Source organism: Girardinichthys multiradiatus, chromosome X, assembly GCF_021462225.1.
Source record: "Girardinichthys multiradiatus isolate DD_20200921_A chromosome X, DD_fGirMul_XY1, whole genome shotgun sequence".
NCBI lineage: Eukaryota > Metazoa > Chordata > Actinopteri > Cyprinodontiformes > Goodeidae > Girardinichthys > Girardinichthys multiradiatus.
Window position 1 is genome coordinate 27,543,455 of NC_061817.1, and position 19,047 is coordinate 27,562,501.

General features: G+C 39.4%; 2 protein-coding genes across 6 annotated transcripts in view; both read left to right on the top strand.

The window, feature by feature from the left end:
- LOC124862459 (cAMP-specific 3',5'-cyclic phosphodiesterase 4A-like) overlaps positions 1–12,818 on the top strand; it is a 52,844-nt gene extending 40,026 nt beyond the window's left edge. For 2 of the 3 annotated variants that reach the window (XM_047356377.1, XM_047356378.1), the window contains exons 6-15: positions 115–227; positions 5,089–5,182; positions 5,268–5,431; positions 5,754–5,852; positions 6,509–6,673; positions 6,788–6,887; positions 7,237–7,391; positions 7,503–7,625; positions 8,603–8,785; positions 9,007–12,818. In XM_047356377.1, coding sequence (XP_047212333.1) covers positions 115–227; positions 5,089–5,182; positions 5,268–5,431; positions 5,754–5,852; positions 6,509–6,673; positions 6,788–6,887; positions 7,237–7,391; positions 7,503–7,625; positions 8,603–8,785; positions 9,007–9,510 — 1,700 coding nt within the window. In that variant the 3' untranslated portion in view covers positions 9,511–12,818. Of the gene's footprint in view, positions 1–114; positions 228–1,342; positions 3,034–5,088; positions 5,183–5,267; positions 5,432–5,753; positions 5,853–6,508; positions 6,674–6,787; positions 6,888–7,236; positions 7,392–7,502; positions 7,626–8,602; positions 8,786–9,006 lie in introns of those variants that run through there. The other variant, XM_047356379.1, reaches the window with a different exon arrangement.
- An 880-nt stretch (positions 12,819–13,698) lies between these two features.
- Positions 13,699–18,662, top strand: LOC124862462 (glucosidase 2 subunit beta-like). 3 transcript variants are annotated; one of them, XM_047356388.1, is made up of 18 exons: positions 13,699–13,840; positions 14,046–14,169; positions 14,287–14,403; positions 14,487–14,582; positions 14,661–14,718; positions 14,807–14,924; positions 15,461–15,590; positions 15,741–15,825; positions 16,146–16,224; positions 16,338–16,421; positions 16,500–16,667; positions 16,753–16,849; positions 17,182–17,251; positions 17,428–17,517; positions 17,603–17,677; positions 17,763–17,862; positions 17,950–18,109; positions 18,434–18,662. In XM_047356388.1, the coding sequence occupies exons 2-17, from the start codon at positions 14,079–14,081 to the stop codon at positions 18,094–18,096; spliced, it is 1,605 nt and encodes a 534-aa protein (XP_047212344.1). In that variant the 5' UTR covers positions 13,699–13,840; positions 14,046–14,078; the 3' UTR covers positions 18,097–18,109; positions 18,434–18,662. The 3 variants fall into 3 exon arrangements, with proteins under 3 accessions (XP_047212344.1, XP_047212346.1, XP_047212345.1); XM_047356390.1 differs by having other exon boundaries at positions 13,719–13,741; XM_047356389.1 differs by having other exon boundaries at positions 13,722–13,745.
- The last annotated feature ends 385 nt before the right edge of the window (positions 18,663–19,047 follow it).

A 19,047-nucleotide genomic window follows, 5' to 3' on the forward strand; every position in this document is an offset into this window, starting at 1 on the left:
AAGACTCTAAGCATTAAACTAAAGAAATTATTTGAAACCATCAGTTTTGCATCAGTTCTTCACTTTATGTTGGTTTAAATTATTTCTAAGAGTATGTGTGGATTTGTCTCTCAGAGGAGACTTACCAGCAAATGGCTCGGGAGACTCTGGAGGAGTTGGACTGGTGTCTGGACCAGCTGGAGACCATTCAGACCCACCGCTCAGTCAGTGAGATGGCTTCCAACAAGGTGGGCAGCTATTGACACACAAACATGCTAACCGGCAATGGCTTAGTATGATATAATAAACACCGATGTTCTTTTTACATTGTCCAAATTGGCAGTTGCCCAGGGAACAATTAGAAAGAGGGGCGCCGAATCACTAGGTAAAAAACGTATCTCTCAAATCCACCTTAAACAACTTTTCTATTGCTTTTATGAATGTGCAGTCAATGGGAGATGGTGCAGCCCTGTGTTGATTGGGTCCTTTCTGTTTGTCGCTGAGAATATGAGGACTAGGTTATGTGATTTGTGTGGAACTGCTCAAGATTTTATTATAAACCAAAATCTCAGATGACTTCCAGCATTTTTGATTATAAGAAGGAGTTCCCCCTGGGAAACGCCACTGATAATAACATATACACTGACTGAATTCCCTAATACCTGTCACATAAAACCTTGACAAATAATTCATTAAACTGCTTAGAAATCCTACAAGCCTGCTTATTGTCCTAAGAAGAGCAACACAACAAAACAAAACAAAAAAAACAACACTTTTCCCTAATTTATTTTCAGTCCGGCCATGATGTGTCAACAAATAGTATATATGGACTATAATGTAATTTATGGTTGGGGATGTTAAAGAGTTGTTGCATAGAAGCAAGACGTGCAAATGTGTTGCCCTAGATATCAGATGGTTGCAATTTGTACACTCACATGAATGTGAGACTGTAGAGAGGCTTCTTAAGGATGCATATAGTTGCATTTCCAGGTGCACAGGGACAGAAAGGGAATGAGAGAGGGAGAGGATGGGATGGTCTGTGGGTGGGAGGACATGACAGGGAGGGGGGAGAGTGGTCCTGATGCTGATGTCTGCTGTAACCTTGGTTGCTATCTAACTGCAGCATGGTCTGCCCTTTCCTTTTAGTCATTGGCTTGCCACTCTGACCACAAGACATGTGGTTTAGACAAGAACCAATGAAAGATAGACAATGCTCCTTTAACAGTGCTCTGTCTTAAAGAGACAGTGGCAGGGACCTTGTTTTATCCCAGAAACTGTCCTCGTCAGTGTCAGTATTAATAAATTAAATGTTTAATTTATTATCATATATCCAGCTTGTACTGAAAGAACTGAAGGAAGAAAAGATCAGATTGGTGATTTGCCTGTGCATGTACAATGTAGAAAGCCTCCAGGGACACAATTTCTGTGGATTTGATGCAGTGCTTCAGCAGAAACGAGCAACACAAATCCTCAATGCTATGCCAACATGGAGGTGCACACATGACTATTGCCTCTCTGTCTCTCACTCTTACTCACGCTGTTGTTCACACACATATTTGACAGACATACATGCACATGCGCACTCAGCCTCTGAAGGGAGGCAGCTGCAGACACACAAATACACACATGCACGCGCCTGCAGCCACTGCCTGATTAGCTTGCAAGGGCTGTCTACAGCATCCAGGGAAATGGCGAAAGAGGCAGAGCACTGTAAGACGATCGGCAACCTAAAGCAGCAGGATTAGACCTCTGGCATTCTGGGCCAGTTGAGGCAAGGACTGACTTGGAGCAGAGGACTGGGTTGCGTTGCCATCGGGAGGCGAGCTGATTGCCTGTGCACAGGCAGTGTGCTTTTGAGATTTGGAGAGGCGACTCAGACGGGCTGTTGCACCGGCAGGACTGGTCCGGGCCTTTGGATCTGTACCATTGGGGAGGGGCAGGCGACACAAGGAAAAGGAGACTGTTTTTCCCAGACCACAGAATTGGTGTGATTCTTCCGCGGATCGTCTGCTTGGAGGCCTGCCTGCTTGCGTTCCTCTCAGATTCTTTCAGTCTGTCCCTATCTCATTCCCTGTGTTCTTGTTTTTCTCTAGTTTTTATCTGCATCCCCCTCATTGCACCCAACTCCTTTCCCAATGCTCCTGCTGTCATCCCTGTTCCCTTCCCCTCCATTATTTGACATTACAAACATCCTTCTCTCTATTTTTCTCATCTCTGCCATCTAAGTCTTTTTGTTACTGTTTGTCAAGAGAATCAGCTCTTGCAGTATTACCTTTGTTTACGTCTCTCCCAAATAAACACATCTTCTCAATTAACTCATCTCTGTGTCCTTCAGACGGTCTTGCATTTCCCTATCTTTCACTCCATCCTTACTCAGTCAGCCCTCATCCACCTTTCATCCTGTGGTGATTTTAGATTTGGGTCAGCCAGCTCAGGAAATGGGATAAGATGTAGTCTTCACAGCAGCCAGATCCAGGGGGGTCTCCTGGTCTGCCCAACAGGGGGACCCTCATCTCCGGAGCACACTGAAGCTGGAGCCTGACTCAGGACTGGGTGCCCTGCATTGGAGTACTGGATGTAGAGAAGGAAAATCTGCACAGGCTGCCCCTACCCTCCACCCCTTCCTCCATTCCCCATTTTGGGGCAGACGCCGCTCTGGAGTGTCCCGGTTTGACTGGCTGTGGCCTCTCCCCACCAACACTGACAACGCCCTCATGCCACTGGGGCACCTGTCATGCCCCTGGCCCACTTCACTATCGCACCTCATACCTGTGCCATAGGCCCAAACCCCCAGGTTCCCTCAACATGGGTGTGGTAGAGGCCATCGACCCAGTGTCATCTCAGTGCCCCTCGCCTGTGCCAGGGGGCTACAGGCTGCCCCGTTCCTCCAGCTACAGTCCTCTGCAGGGGAGGCCAGGGGCAGAGCTGGACCTTGATGCAGCTGATGGAGGCGTGAGGGAGGGAGGTGGGACAGCGGCCGAACGCAGGACCCCCCTAGTGGACCTGTTCTGCGAGACCTGCTCAAGGCCCTGGCTCATTGGTTGGTGGGACCAGGTAGGGAAAGGCTAAAACAGCCAGAGTGTAAACAAAGTCTGGAAACTGCAGTGTGGATGCTGTGGGCACTTTTTCCTCTACTGTTATGCATTTAACAAACTCTATTTTAGCATGTTTGCTTGATTCATCAGTGGAATTTGCAGTTCTATGTAGCAAGAAAGTACAACAAAACTTATATTTATTTGTAGAACATTTGAAGGCCTGCGAGTGATTTTGTAAGAAACATCAACATATACACTTGTAATTATGTTCCTGTACAAATTACATACATGAATCTACTGAGGATGAGAGGAAAGGATATCTCTCTTCAGAGAGATATCCTATCTGCTGTTTCTGCACAGCAGATGTAAAAACATTATCCTCCTTGGCCTTTGCACCTTTATACCTGGTTTACAGCTCTGTCCACTAAGGAAAGTAATAAACATTTTTAAATTGAGCATGAACTTTATGATATATCTTTGTTTCAGCTTTATCCAATGTCTGCAATTTGTAACCTCCACACCTGTGTCCTGCATCCATGTCATTCCCTCCTGGTGTTGTAAAGTTGGTGTCCATACATACTCTATAGAAAGGAGCATTTTGTCAGTAATGGTCACCATTCTTGCCTCAAGACTTTTGCATAAAAATGTAAAAAAAATCTTTAACTTTGATTATTTTGTATTTAGAGCTGGTGTAGTATCCTGTCATAGTGCTGCTCATTCATTCTGTTTAGTCTTTTCTGCGTTAGTGAATAAGTAAAAGTATTTTATTTTGCTACTTTGTGTTTTATCTGAATTATGTTTAACAGAACCACATTCTGAACCTGTTGTGACTGTTAGAGAGGGTATACCCTTCACATATGCAGGTGCCCACAGTCATATCTGTAAATGTTTTGCATATTTATCTCATTAGTGAGTGTCAAAGGAAATGTTTTTTGTCCTGGTGCTTGGACTTGCACTGTAGAAGTGTCGGCTGGCAGTTATGACTCAGCATTACAGCATTAGGGAAGGAAAGAACGGGAGACTAAGAGGGTGGTTGGTGGGTGGGGTGACTTGGGCTGAGCCTGTTGCCTAATTGTGCCACTGAGCAACAGCTTTCCAGGCAACTGAGGATTGATTTTGCTTTACTGCTAGCAGGGTTTGCTGTAACCTATTTGCTTATGAGGAGCTGCAGGTTATACAGAACATACAAGGAAAAAGGAAGGAAGTGCGAAGGAAAAAGGGAATGCCACTGAAACATGAGTCATGTGTGCAAAATGCAACCAAGGCAAGGCAGATCCTAGAACAGAGAAAGGCTTTGGAGGTTGGAGAGCAGGAACCGAGCTTTAGTTTTCTCAGAAGGGAGGGAGGAGTGCAAATGGACAACAGAGAGATCTGGACAAAAAGAAAGGAAGACGAGAGAATGTTGACCTTGGTAAAGGTCAGAGACACCTGCCGACTCCCTCAGATTGTCACCCGAACAGCCACCGTTCTCACATCAAGCTGAAGGACTGACTGTGAGGAAGCAGTTGCTAAGGCAACTGCTCCGGTTGCCATGGAGATCATTTTGTGTGAAAGATCAGTCAGTAGGAAGCAGACTGAGAGATCTGTCCAAATCACACAGTGCCCTCTCTTGACTCGTTTGATCTGGAGCCATTAAACCTAGAGCTGGGTGTAGTAATTGTCTACAGAAATAAACCATTACGTAAAATCAAGAAGAACATTGAAGAAGAGTGTTTGATTCTCTGTATGTATTCACTTTTGTGTCTGGGACCTGCAGACAGTGTCTAACACTGCAGATGTACAAAGAACAATATGTATAAAAATGGCACATAGCTGCGATACATCACTCAAGTCGGTGTGTTAAACAGCTTGTTCTCAAGTGAGAGAAAGGAGGATGGATGATTCGTAATAGATTTTCTCACCCTATAATACATCAGTGTGATAATTCAACTTGTATTGAAGCCTTTTTTTGGGCGTGTTTCACTGCAGATGCAATCTAAAACAAAGTGTTAAAACGTGCACCAATCTTCATCACCAGAATTTCATGTTGCACTAAATCTACAAACTCACTCACTTCTGTTTGTTCTCCCCTCAGTTCAAGAGGATGTTGAACAGGGAGCTGTCCCATTTGTCAGAGATGAGTCGCTCAGGGAACCAAGTGTCAGAATACATCTCCACTACCTTTCTAGGTACAACGAACATGCCATCCCTTTGTTATTAAACTCGTTAAAGTTGAGGTCATCAGGCTGAACCTTGTCTTGTGATATTTTTCAGATAAGCAAAACGAAGTGGAAATCCCGTCTCCAACTTTGAGGGAGAGAGAGAAGCCCATGTGTCACATCAGTGGTGTGAAGAAGCTCACGCACAGTTCCAGCCTTTCCAACTCCACTTTGCCTCGGTTTGGCGTGAAGACAGAGCATGAGGAAGCTTTAGCCAGGGTGAACAAACTGAGAAGCAGCACAAGAGATCACGCAAAAAAGCAGGAACCACTTTCTAAGCAAACACATTTCTAAACACATTTATCTAAATACCATGCTATCTGACAGTGTTTAGTTTGATTTCACAGATTAAACATATTGTATTTTGTTATCTATCAAGTGTCTTTTAAAGTGATATTTTAATTTATTGCATTTGGGAAGAAAAAGCAACACACAGCTGCACATAGGATTGGTTATAATCTGGGGGTGTAAACTAAATAACTGATGCCCACATGATTGTGTGGAAATGATTGCTAAAGCTGTCTGTTGTCTGTACCTTCAGGAACTGGACGACTTGAACAAGTGGGGCCTTAATATCTTTCATGTGGCAGAGTTCTCCAATAATCGACCCCTAAGCTGCATCATGTTTGCCATCTTCCAGGTGAGAAAAAAACCTTCACACAAACCTAAACAATAAATTAGTCAACAAAATTAAAGGAGTGTTCTGGGACATTTGCATGAGCATGCAACAACTACAAAGTAAGGGCTAATCTTTAATGAAAACCAGACTTTTGTTCTTTCTTATGCTGAATTCAACTTTAATTTTGCTTACATTTGCTGCTGGATTAGATTTGGGAGTAAAAACAACTAGTAACTTTAGGCAACATAAATAAATTCATTTTTATATGAAAAACAGTTGTTTTTATGCTGATTTAGAAACTTATACTACCTTGCAAGTATTCATGCCCCTTGAGCATTTACACATTTCATCCTAAAATCACAAACGTTAATGTAATGTGATTGACCAACAAAGAATAGAATAGAATATTTCTTATCAGTTACACACTAATTGATGTTAGTTTATTAAACAAACACCAAAAAAAATAGAGTTGAACTTGTGGTTGTAATATAACAAATGTGTTAAAAATCAGAAGATATGAATTCCTTGAGCCAATGGTTTGCTAACTTTTTGTCAGGTGGTTCTAATTTTGTCTTGTTTGAATTAAGACATTTTTGCATTTTGGAATTTTTCAAAATTTACAATAAGCATGGATTATATAATGTAAATATTATCCCTATTGTCTCTCCCTGCTGCAGGAAAGAGATCTACTGAAGACCTTTCGGATCCCTGTCGATACTTTTGTCACATATGTGATGACCCTGGAGGACCATTATCATGCCAATGTCGCCTACCACAACAGCCTTCACGCTGCTGATGTCACTCAGTCCACCCATGTACTGCTATCCACGCCAGCTCTAGATGTAAAAATCTCAATTGGAACATAATCCCTAACAAAAGAGCATGACAAATATTGAAAACAGAGCAAAGTGCTTGCTTAAAACGATTGTTGTTCCTCTTTTATTTCTCCCCGACAGGCTGTATTTACAGACCTAGAAATATTGGCAGCTTTATTCGCTGCTGCCATTCATGATGTAGACCACCCAGGAGTGTCCAACCAATTCCTCATAAACACAAGTGAGTTAGAATGAGAGTAATAAAGAGAAATGCACAAATTTCCATCAATTATGTAAAAAAAGCATAAGAAAAATTATGAACATTTGCCATACATAATTGATTTTACAGATGGTATCATGATTACTATTAAACCATGAACAATCAATTCAAAAACAACCAAAACTCTACACTTAATGAGGCGTTGTTGTTATTTCGTTTATCCAAAGCCTTTTTATAAATAATAATATCTTCATTCCAAGGATTCTATAGTAAATAGCTGTATTTAGGCCAACTGGAAACAGTGCTGCCCTTCAGTGTTGCAGTCATACTGGTGAGATGTTGCATTTACTATATTAATTTCCCTCTCCAGACTCAGAACTGGCCCTGATGTATAATGATGAGTCTGTTTTGGAGAACCACCACCTGGCTGTGGGCTTTAAGCTGCTCCATGAGGAGAATTGTGACATCTTCCAAAACCTTACCAAAAGGCAGAGACAGAGCCTGAGGAAACTTGTGATTGATATGGTGCGTAGCTAATAAAATATCACAAAGAAAACTTTTCTCACTTGTAACATTCTTAAAAAAATCTATAGATTTCTAGAATTTCCCTTATATTAAAATGCCCTTTGTCACCAGGTTTTGGCTACAGACATGTCCAAACACATGAGTTTGCTGGCAGACCTCAAGACCATGGTGGAAACCAAGAAAGTGACAAGTTCTGGAGTTCTAATGCTCGACCACTACACCGACAGAATACAGGTAGTTTTTTAAGTTTTCAACAGTGGCCATTTAGTTTATGTTCTTAACTTCAGAGTTTCCTACATAGAAATAAACATGATGAATTACTCAGGAATTTAAAGATAATACACTCTACTTTTATAACCAGACGTGTTTTAAAATTGTCAGTAAAAATCTGCGATTACAGCTGCAACATAAATGGTGGAAAAATTGTCTTTTCAGCTAAGAAATATGTTGATCCCATTAACCTTTGGGTGAAATCCTTTGACTTGTTTCAATGCAACATATAAAAGTAGAACAGTCTTGTACTTTAATTAACTTTCTGAGATTTCCATTATTAGAACAAGAATAAAGAATTGTCCAAGCATGTATCCATGTTACACTGTAAAACCAGAAAAAGGAGGTGTAGGAACTTTATTACAAGATTGAGATGTTGCAGAGAAATAAAGAAGAGACCTTAAAAGAGATCATCATAAGGCGTCAACATTTTGATATTTAAAATGCAATTTTTCAGATGATTATATACAATAATATTAACTGTACATAAATCGCTTGCTGTGACCAGATTAAACACAAAATACAATTTTAAAATGATGAGTTGATTTATTAAGGGAAATAAGCTACTCAAACAAACCCGGTCATATGTGTAAATGTAACTACTGCCCACCTTTGTGATAGTAACTGCAATCAAGTGTTTGCAATAACTGGCAACGACACTGTTGCATCGCTGTGTAGGTATTTTGGCCCACTTCACAAAGTTTATTTTAATTAACCCACATTGGAGGGTTTATGAGCATGAAGGGCCATGGCAACTGGATTTACTGTTGAATACTTTGACTGGGCCAATCCATAATCTTTGTTTTTGAATCAATCATGCTTTCCCCTATTACAGCATGTTGTTGTAGCTTTTATTCTCTTATGATTAAAAGCAAAAACATAAACATTTTGCAAGGGTGAACAAACTGTATAATAATGGGTGTTGTTTTACGTTTACACAGGTGCTGAGGAACATGGTGCACTGTGCAGACCTGAGCAATCCTACAAAGCCTCTGTGTGTATATCGGCAATGGACGGAGAGAATCATGGAGGAGTTCTTCAGACAGGGAGACAAGGAGAGGGAGCGGGGCATGGAGATCAGTCCCATGTGCGATAAACACACCGCATCTGTGGAAAAAAGTCAGGTAAATGATTAGCAGTGGAGCACAAACACATGAATGAATGGCAAACAGCTGGATTGCTGTTAATCCTGCAGGTGGAATGATAACCACAGAGCAGAGGCTGATCTTTTATCTCTCATCACAGCAGTTGCCCACCTACATTTTTAATGCCTATTTGCAGGAAGTAAGGTTGCCATTCTTTGAGTTGAGATAGTCTTATATTGTTTTTTTACTCCTGGATGTAGGTGGGCTTCATTGACTACATTGTTCATCCACTATGGGAGACATGGGGAGACCTTGTGCATCCTGATGCCCAGGAGATCCTGGACACTCTAGAGGACAACAGGGACTGGTACCAGAGCACTATCCCACAAAGCCCATCGCCACCTCCTGTGGGCCAGGACAAGGAGCTAAACAAATGCATTGATAAGTTTCAGTTTGCACTCACCCTGGAAGAGAGCTCCCAGAACAAGCCAGGACATGAGGGCAACAACACCACACCAAACCACGTGGCCGAAGACTGCAGTGACATGGACAAGGACGACGAAAATGAGGACAAGGAAGATCTAATGTCAGAGGAGAAGAATGAGGACATAATAGAGGAAGAGGATGAGGTGGCAATGGAGGAAGAGGAAGGAGAGGAAGAGGTGAAATCTTGTATAGGCGAGGAGCCGGAAAAGGAAAGACTTTATGACACAAGTCCTGTAGAAGAAGAGGAAGATTTTTCTTCTCAAGCTGATGATACATGAGGTCTGCTCCTGTATCTCCCTCCTAACTTGCACACATTATGTTGTTGATTCTTTAAATGGTCAAACAAAGAACAAATATGACTGCAATGACAATACAGACCTTTAAATATATTTTTCAAAAAGGGAATACATTCAAAATCGCTCAAATAGAAGCTAATTACACAGCAACTGTAGATTTGGAGTGATAAGTTCTAGGACTAATTTCACTAGAAACTTAAGACTAATGGGAATTCAGAAGGCCATTATTGATGGGTAATGGAAGGCAGTGTAGCACTCTGATGACTGGAATGCACATAAATAAACACACGTGAAATTACACCAAGATATCCACAAAAAACAGATTCAAGAGCAAGTCATGTAGAGTACAGCAATGCAATGTGCAAACATGCATGCAGCAAATCATGCAGTCTAACTGCATTTCATATGTACCCCTATCGGTTTTCAGAAATGCACACAGATTTGCACAGACACACACCTACACACACGTGACTATATGTTTGTCTTTCTGCATTTACACAAAGGACATTGATCAGTGATGAATCTCTTTGGAAAAAGCCATTCCTTATTGGTGTATTAAGCAGTGTTCAGTCAGTGTTAGTATTTCATGTCTGTTAGAATCTTAATAGAAACTGCTCTGCTCAGAGAAGCTTCGTGAATTTTTTCCATTTCTGTCGGAAATAAAGATTAAAAAAATAAATCTGCAGAGTTGGAGAAAGAGAAGAGCGTGACGTAGAAGTGAAGAAAAGGAAGATGCTGCGTTGAAGGGGCCCAGAGCGGTCCCCTATCCTTTTTCCCTTTACAAGGAGAGTACTACTGGTGCAAGATGGCTCTGTGCCTTTGTGAAACATCAGCTTCCTGACCGAGGCTGTGGTGAAGCAATGCATTGTGGAACAGGAGAGTCTGATTTTTGGTATAATTTGTGATTGTCTCTTGTTGAAGATCTCTCTTTACTGTTCATGGTGTAACTCACGCGCAAGTTTCTGTGGTGATATGTTTTCAGATGTAAGTCTTCCTTTTGTTGCTCTTCTGGTAATATGACAACTCAGAACTATAGATGCAGAGCAATCACTAACACCACCACTACCACCACTGGTCTCTTTCCAGGTTATATATTTATTTCCTATTAGATGATTTTTATTATTATTGTTATTTTCTAAACTTTCAGAGAATAAGCCATGTGATGCTTTGAAGCATATACATTTTTGCCTATTTTATATTTAAAAGGTTGCTGAATATGTTAGAAAGGGAGAGAGAATTCCTCAGCAGAACAATAATTAATTTGCTGTCTCACATCCATGCACTCTTTTTGTATTTTTGTCTTCTCATACATAGCGATTCTCACCAAAGTTAAGGAGGACAAGCTTCACGGGTGAGTTGAATTGAAGGAAATCAGGGAGGTAGAATGTCAGAGAAAAGGTTTGCTAGTCCCTAATCACCCTTTCTATGTTTGATGGTTTTTTGCCTTAATGTTAGATGCAGGATACATACCTATAAGTATGTAGATTTAAAAGAAGATATAATATAGATATCTTAGTATATTTATATCACATCTGTATACTTATTTATGTGTTGGTGTGATATAATGTATTTTACATTTGAAGGGGAAGTGGGAAACACTGTTGCCAGTTATTTTTGTCTTGGCTGTGCTTGGATCAACTATAAAAATGTGCTGCTTTAAAGAAAATATCAAGATTGCATCCAATAGCTTTCTGAAGACATTTGAGATGTGATTATGAGTGAGCCAGTTAACAGTACAACACAACAGGATGTTAAAAGATGTAGTGGCACACGTTGTTGTCCGCTCATCGGCATCGCCACATCTCATTGTACAGCGATCAGGATCTGATCAGCACAGCCTAAATGTGCCAGGTCATTAGCGTGTTTGTTTTCTCACAGGGTAAAATGAAAATTAACAAAGTTAAAGGTAAGGGCGAGTTTCTGCAGGTCAGTAACTGAGCTCATCTGAAGTCGCCATATTTTGGTGCAACAGAAGCCTGCGTGTTTGGTTCAGCTGTGAGGCCACCATGCAGGCTTTTCCATGTAGTGAAAATGGGAATTCAGGATTATTATCACAGTTACTTAAATATCAAAAAATATATATCCCATATGCACTGGCCTTTTACTTTAAACATATTCCTTCATTTTTGTGGCTTCTCGTTCTGTCATAAGCTATAAAAACAGTAATATTTAATTGCCATACAAACACGATACTGTAGCAATTGTTTCTTATTAATGAAATTATTCAATTAATTAATTGCTGCCATTGTTTTTAAACGATGAAAAGAAAACATGGGATAGTGTTTTCTTTTAACAGCTTGTGTACAGTTTATTTTTATATCATAAGGGTGGATGTTCTGGAAGAAGAATCACGTGCTGATGATATATAGCTATAATCATTATCACTCTTGTATATAATGTAATAATGTACTGTAAAATAAAATTTTATCGGAATTATAATGGTTGACAACCACTGAGACACTGCAAGCCACCTTGTCATTCTCAAATACTATATTTCCTCACATGTAGGTAACATTCTGTCATAACTTTTAATTGTGCACATTTATTGTTAAAATCAAATAAATTTGTACCAGCACTTTATTTCATCAGGTTTCAAGGTAAGACAGTGTACTTCAGGTAGTGTGCAGTCTCTGTATTCATCTGAGCAAAAATCCCAAACCCACATCGTGCAGCAGTTGAGATTATCAACTTTTTAGAGGCACTGTAAAATAAATCAGACATCCCCCTGAAAGATTATATGAGATTATTATTATTATTGTGTTTTTACTGTAAGTCACAATATGTGTCCTTATTTGACTTGGTCATTCCCAGCACTAACACCCCCTTTGTTTCTTAGTAACTTTACGCACTATCTAGCCTGATAGCCTAAATGTCCATCCCATGGTGGCCTATTTATCTGGTTCCCATTGGTGTTGCTGTCAGGTAATGTTATCGCAGACTGACTCCCTTTGAGAGAAATCCTCTGGGCTTTAATTCACGTGTTTGTCATTAGTGTGAAAGCTCATTGAAAGGGGGATAAAAAACATGAAATGATTGTAATATTTGTAAATTAACTTGTTGTAATGTGTAAAATGTGTCCAAGTTATTTTTTATTATATTATTTTTATGAAGGTTTTTTCCTCCTGACAGAGCTGAGGTGTCATTTTTGTGAATAAATGCATTTAATAAGCAACATCTATATATATAATATAGTACAATGGTATATCAGTATATTTTTCTTTTATTTCACTGTTCGGTACTGTAAACTGTGTTAAAATACAAATAAAGCAAGATTTTTATATTGAAACAAATGCAATACTCTCATTGTCCTTTGTATAGGCAATTTAATGTCACTTAATTTGTTCATGTATACTTTAGTTAAGCATGGGTCCATTACTGGTATCAAGAAGAACCAAGGTGTTAGAAGGTTAGTTTTAAAACTGCTTTAATTCTACATTATACTGTTCCTATGGTTTAACAGTTTTAATTGAGATGGTATAGATGGTGGAGACTGATGTTGCTGTGCACTAACTATCAGCTGGCTTCAATAATTTAAGTCCACTACATTTTTCCCACAAATATGGCTGATTAGAAATATTTCCAATGAAGTTAACGTTAATTTAAAAGTTTATAAATATACTGCAGGACAGCAAGTGTATATCCATCACGTTGTAGGTTGCAGCTCATAAGCTTCTCTTCATAATTTAATGTACCTCTATTTGCAGAAGGAGTACAATGGCTTAACACTGTGAGAAATTTAGGAGGGATATTTAATAGTTTAATAAAGTGTACGTTTAAAACTGAGATTTTTTTACTTCTTAACTTTAACATTTTTATGTATATGTGCAGATAAACATAGTAAAGCTGAGCTGGCATGAGATGGCTGCACAACTTCTCTTTGAGGCCATTGTGACGTTTCTTCAGCCCTCCTCCAATCACAACAAACACTGATGTCTAGTCCAATGATAAAGACGCAGGACGTATAAAATCGGCAAATTATAAAATGCAAATCTAAGACATGGGTGATTTACTCCGTAAGAATGATTAAATAATCGAAAAACCTTAACCTTATGTTTATGTTAGTCGACAGATTTTAGAATCTTCTCTACAATGAAATGTCCTGAAACGTGTCATGGATTTCCTTCTCTCTACCGAATCAGAAGAGGATTTCTTGTCCAATCAGATTATAAAACGACAGAAGGGGAAGAAGAAGGGTGGGTACCTTCATACGGAAGTAGGTAATGCTACCGTATAAGGGTTAGCCATCGGCTCCGATAAAACAAATACATTTTCTGCTTTGTATTATAAACTTTGTTCACCTGTCAAACTTGAGGTATTTACGTTTTTGCAGTGATATTCGTGCAGATTTTATTTTGAATTTGCAATGTTTCGTTCACTTTTTAGCTCAGCCGTTAGTACAGTTTGCTATTTAGCTTGTTTTGTCAAGCTAGTAGCTAACCTCTGGCTTCTGCTTTAAACAGGGTTTCCCTCCTCAAAAGTTAATTTTGTAGTGTTTATTGTTGTGTGTGTTTATATAGGTCCTGTCCTGTCATTGATACACATTGCGGACCATGGTAAAGTTCAGTCACTTCGTGCTGCTTCTTCTGTTTGGCGGAGCCATGACCGTGGAGGTCCAACGCCCCCGCGGTGTCCCTTTGTCCAGTGAGCATTCATAATCTGATTTGTAACGACTTAAATAATAATTTAGACAGGCCATTTTTATTTTGGGAGGCGTTTTAGTCGTAGAGCTAACCACTTTGCTGTTACTTCCATGAACAGAGCGTCAGTTTTATGAAGAGGACAAACCTTTTACATGCCTGGATGGATCCCGCACTATTCCCTTTGACAGAGTAAATGACGACTACTGTGACTGTCCGGACGGTTCTGATGAGCCAGGTGTGTAAATCATTCATCCTGGAGATTTATCCAGTTGCGATTTTAAGATGAAATGTTTCTGAAACACATTTTTCCCCTGCTAGGTACTGCTGCTTGCCCCAATGGCAACTTTCACTGCACCAATGCAGGTTTCCGACCAGCTTTCATTCCTTCCTCCCGCGTCAATGACGGAATATGTGGTAGGAATTTTAGCCAGTTTCAACAACGACTTTTAAAGAGTGTTTAGTACCTTTTTAACTCATACAAATTGCCTTTAGATTGCTGCGACACTACAGATGAGTACAACAGCGGCGCTGACTGTCAAAACACCTGCAGGTGCGTATTTCTTATGGTTAGATGTTGCACAGAATTAAAAACTGTCTGTTTGTGCTGCTATATTTGACATTACCTGTGTGTTTTTCAGGGAACTGGGTCGCAAAGAGAAAGAAGAACTGCAGAAGATAGCAGAAATTGCAAATGAGGGCTTTATGCTTAAAAAACAACTTATCCAGGAGGCCAAACATGGTCTAGAGGACAAGAAGGTTTGGAGAAATCAGCAAGCTCTGACTTTAGTGTGTGCAGAATTTAAGATTTCAAGCTCTGAAACGTATATTTTTATTATATACGTTTAAGGATGTTTTTACATAATATTTGCAACCAGTAGAGTGCAGGGTTAATATGCAGTTAGTGTGGGAATTTCCTATTTTCCTATTCATCTATGTATTCTTAAAGTCTTGATTTTTGCAGGCTTTGCTGTTAAATCCTTATTTAGACACAAGGATCAGTGGTAAACATATCATGCTGAACCTTTTTTTTACATTATTACAATTGGTCAAAGACTAATTAAGAACTCCACTTAAGTATGAAAAATATAAAATTTGGATCTGAAATATGCTCTTGAACCCAATTAATTGTGAGATGTCTCGAAAAATTATAATTTTTTTATTTTAGGTGACATGCATATGTTCAACAGTACAGTAAAATTGAGCCGCTTTTATATCGGGTGCATTTTTTATGTTTTCTGGTATTATTTAGGTCGTATTTAGACTGAGCTGGTCGCTTCATTTTGGTTCAACAGGCTAAACTTGGAGATGTCCAGGACAGTAAGAAAGATCTGGAAGCGAAGGTGGAGGCTCTGAGAACAGTTAAGGAGACTGCAGAGCAACCAGAGAAAGAAGCTAAAGAGCGCCATCTGAAGGCTTGGGAAGGTAAATTAAATGAAACACCATCTACTGCCTGTAAAGCGTATAACACCTGGTTTTCGGTTTATGTTCAATCTATTCTACTTGACAGCATCTAGATTGCGGCAAACAGAATCACAGATAAGACAAATAAAAATGTGTCCATTTTTATTTCAGATCAAAAAGCTGTCATTCGTATGGAAAATGACAAGGCCAGAATGGCAGCGGTGTTTCTGGAACTGGATGATGATGCAGATGGCTTGTGAGTACTGCTTTTGTTGCAAAATGATCAGTAACCGTAAGGAATGAAAATGTGAAATTTCAGTGAGTCTCGACTGAGTGACGGATTTCCATTAGCTCTTGATTTCCATTTAGGTCTTGAAAGTACAACTACATCTGATTCTGATTCTGAAAAGTACCCAAACTATATTTATGCATTTAGTGTTGATTTAAGTTATTTAATTCTTTATTTTACATCCCTGTGCTATCCAGGTTGTAATTAAATGATGAAACATAACACCTTTAGGGCTTTCAGGATTTAGTTTATTTTCTTTGAATAAACATGTTTTTGTGTGTTTTTAGTGTCTCAGTGGCTGAACTTCAATCTCATTCTGAGCTTGATCCAGATTCTGATGGTTCATTCACAGAATCTGAAGCTCAGGTATAACTCTGTTTCTTTTATAACATTGTTAAACCATACTTTTAAAATTCAAGTATTGCAAGAGCTCCAGCTTATTTAAAGATCTGAACTTGTTAAAATATATATTTTTTCAGGGGCTGTTGGGTGGAGTGGACAAAGTGGACACTGTAGCATTTGAGACTGTCTGGAATAATATTAAGGAGAAATATGTGTCTGAAGTAAGAATCTTCTAAATTGTGCTTATTGATAGATGTTTGTAAATTCTTGATGCTGCTACAGCTACATTTGTGCATTAGAATCAGCCCAATGCAGACGTCCCACCACCAGGAGAAAATCCACAAGAGGAAACTCCAGATACGGTTTCCAACAATGACTCTGAAAACTACCCTGATGAGGACATCCCAGAGGAAGAAGATGATGAAGATGAGGAGGAAGATGATGAAATGGATGAGGAAGACTATAAGGTAAGACATTTTGTCTGTATAATGAAATTGGCTGACTCTCAGGTTTGGTAATGAGTGACTTTAATTGATTTTGGCTTTGTTTCAGGCCCCTCCAGCGATGAGGACTGATGAAAAGACTAAGGATGATGATGAAGAGGGCCCTATGCCACCCTATGACCAAGAAACACAGGCTCTCATTGACGGTGTGTGTTTGCAACCCCGTCTTAACCTTAACAGTCATGCAATGACCAGTGATTTGTTGAGCTAAGAACCTTCCGAAGTAGAAGGGTGTCTCATAGTCTTGCAAGTCCTTAAAACGTGGATCTCAAACTCCACTCCTGGAGTGCTGGTGTCTGGTAACTTCTACATGCATCAGGGTCCTTAACATCTGAATAGAATAGCTGAATTATTTTCTCAGCAAGCAAATCAAGTCCTACAGAGTCAAAAATGTTAACTATAAAGGTCTTTAAAAGGTCTTTGTAAACTTTAACGGAACCCTGAAATGTAATCGTGTGTTTTAACTTCTGATACTCAGGTGCTCAGAAAGCCAGGGATGAGTTTAATGAGGCTGAGAAAGCTCTGCGGGAGGTGGAAGATCAGATCAGGTATGTTTTTAGCCTTTTAAATTGGCTTTGCTTTTTTTTTTTTTTTTTGGCTATTAATGCTGTTGGCTTTTGTCATCAAAATTGCTTTTCAACATTCAGCCATAGTTGAGGTTTTTGGAGCCCCAGCAATTTGGTAGGGGTTGCGAACTAAAAGCTTCACTGGGATTTGTTAACAGGAACCTTGAGAAAGAAATCTCTTTCGACTTTGGACCCAGTTCTGAGTTTGCCTACCTCTACAGCCAGTGTTATGAGCTGACCACTGGCGAGTATGTGCACCTGTTTTATTTCAAAATGTTTTGTTCGAATTTAATAGTTGTCACCACTGAACGACTACATATCCTTTTATCACAGGTATGTCTACAGACTCTGTCCCTTTAACAGAGTGTCACAGAAACCCAAGTTCGGTGGATCGGAGACTAGTTTAGGGTAAGCGTGGGAATCTGTGGTTTGCCTGTTTGTTGTTGAGTTTATTGGCTTGTTTCATGCTGTGTGTTCTGTCTCCTTCACATAGAACATGGGGTAAATGGGCAGGTCCTGAGGATAACATCTACTCTGTGATGAAGTATGAACATGGAACAGGGTGTTGGCAAGGCCCCAACAGATCCACCACTGTAAGTCTCAGCTAGTCAGGCAGCATTTAACACTCCCATTGTTTATGATACTCTAAATTAAAAGTAATTCTCATTGTATTATTTCAGGTTAAGTTAACATGTGGAAAGGAAACAGTGGTGACGTCTACCTCTGAACCCAGTCGCTGTGAATACCTCATGGAGTTCATCAGTCCTGCTATTTGCCAGGAGCCTGCAAGCTTCGATTCAGGTCATCCTGACCATGAGGAGCTTTAGAAGCTCATTAGATGTTAGTATTTTACATATTCAATGTTTGTAGACACATGATTGATTGTTACATATAATCACACAAGTAACCACAACAGTCATATTTAATTTTATTAATCTATATCAAAGAAGTATATGTACTTCGACCTGACAAAGTACAATGTTGCATGTAAGGTACACTGAGTCAATATTGTTGCAACTGAAAATGACTAACACTTCAAATTTTAAATGTTATCCTATACGTATGGTATGCTTAATTCACACATTAATTAAAACTTTGTTCTTGAAAATAAAATATCCAAGGATTATCTGCCTTATCTAAGAGATTTTGTGTCCTGTCTTGCAGAACGCTCTGAAGGGATCACAGTCATTGCAGCAAAATGATTAGTTTCCAGTCTGCATGCTGTACTGCCTGTGTCTGCTTTTTGTGTAAAAGTTAAGGAAATTCCAATGGGCAGTGAAATTATTGTGATCAACACATCCATCTTCCACTCCTACATGACGTGTTGATGCTAGTGTTTCAAGCCAGCTGTAGTGTCATTCCACTGTTATCAAATAAAGTTGTTTTAATCATACCTCATTCCTGTCTGTTTTTACTGTAACTCAACCAGTAAAGTTCCTCTGTCATGTTTTTCAATGACTTTATTTGAATTTAATTAATTGATAAACTGTTAGCGGAGAAAATATTTAACAGCTGCAGTAAGCTAGGTTGCAGGAGTGTGTATGTCTTTAAATATCTGCTACACCTTTTAATTAAAGCATTTAGTCTTGGTTTCATACCTTCTATCAGTTATTGTTAATCTGATAAATCAGAGTAAAAATCTAAATATTAATCATCTTTCTAACCCTTTTCCTGTCTGATAGATGTCAATGAGTGTTTCTCATTTGGTCTTGAGTTTCTTTAGATACAGCCATGATGTGTGGCTTTTTGAGAATGGATTAGCCTTCATGTTGTCAGAC

Coding starts and splice junctions, on each gene's coding strand:
- LOC124862462 (XM_047356388.1), top strand. CDS start 14,079: ATGGTAAAGTTCAGTCACTTCGTGCTGCTTCTTCTGTTTGGCGGAGCC. Junction 15,591..15,740: donor CCATCTGAAGGCTTGGGAAG/GTAAATTAAATG, acceptor TTTTTATTTCAG/ATCAAAAAGCTGTCATTCGT. Junction 16,668..16,752: donor TGGATGAGGAAGACTATAAG/GTAAGACATTTT, acceptor GCTTTGTTTCAG/GCCCCTCCAGCGATGAGGAC.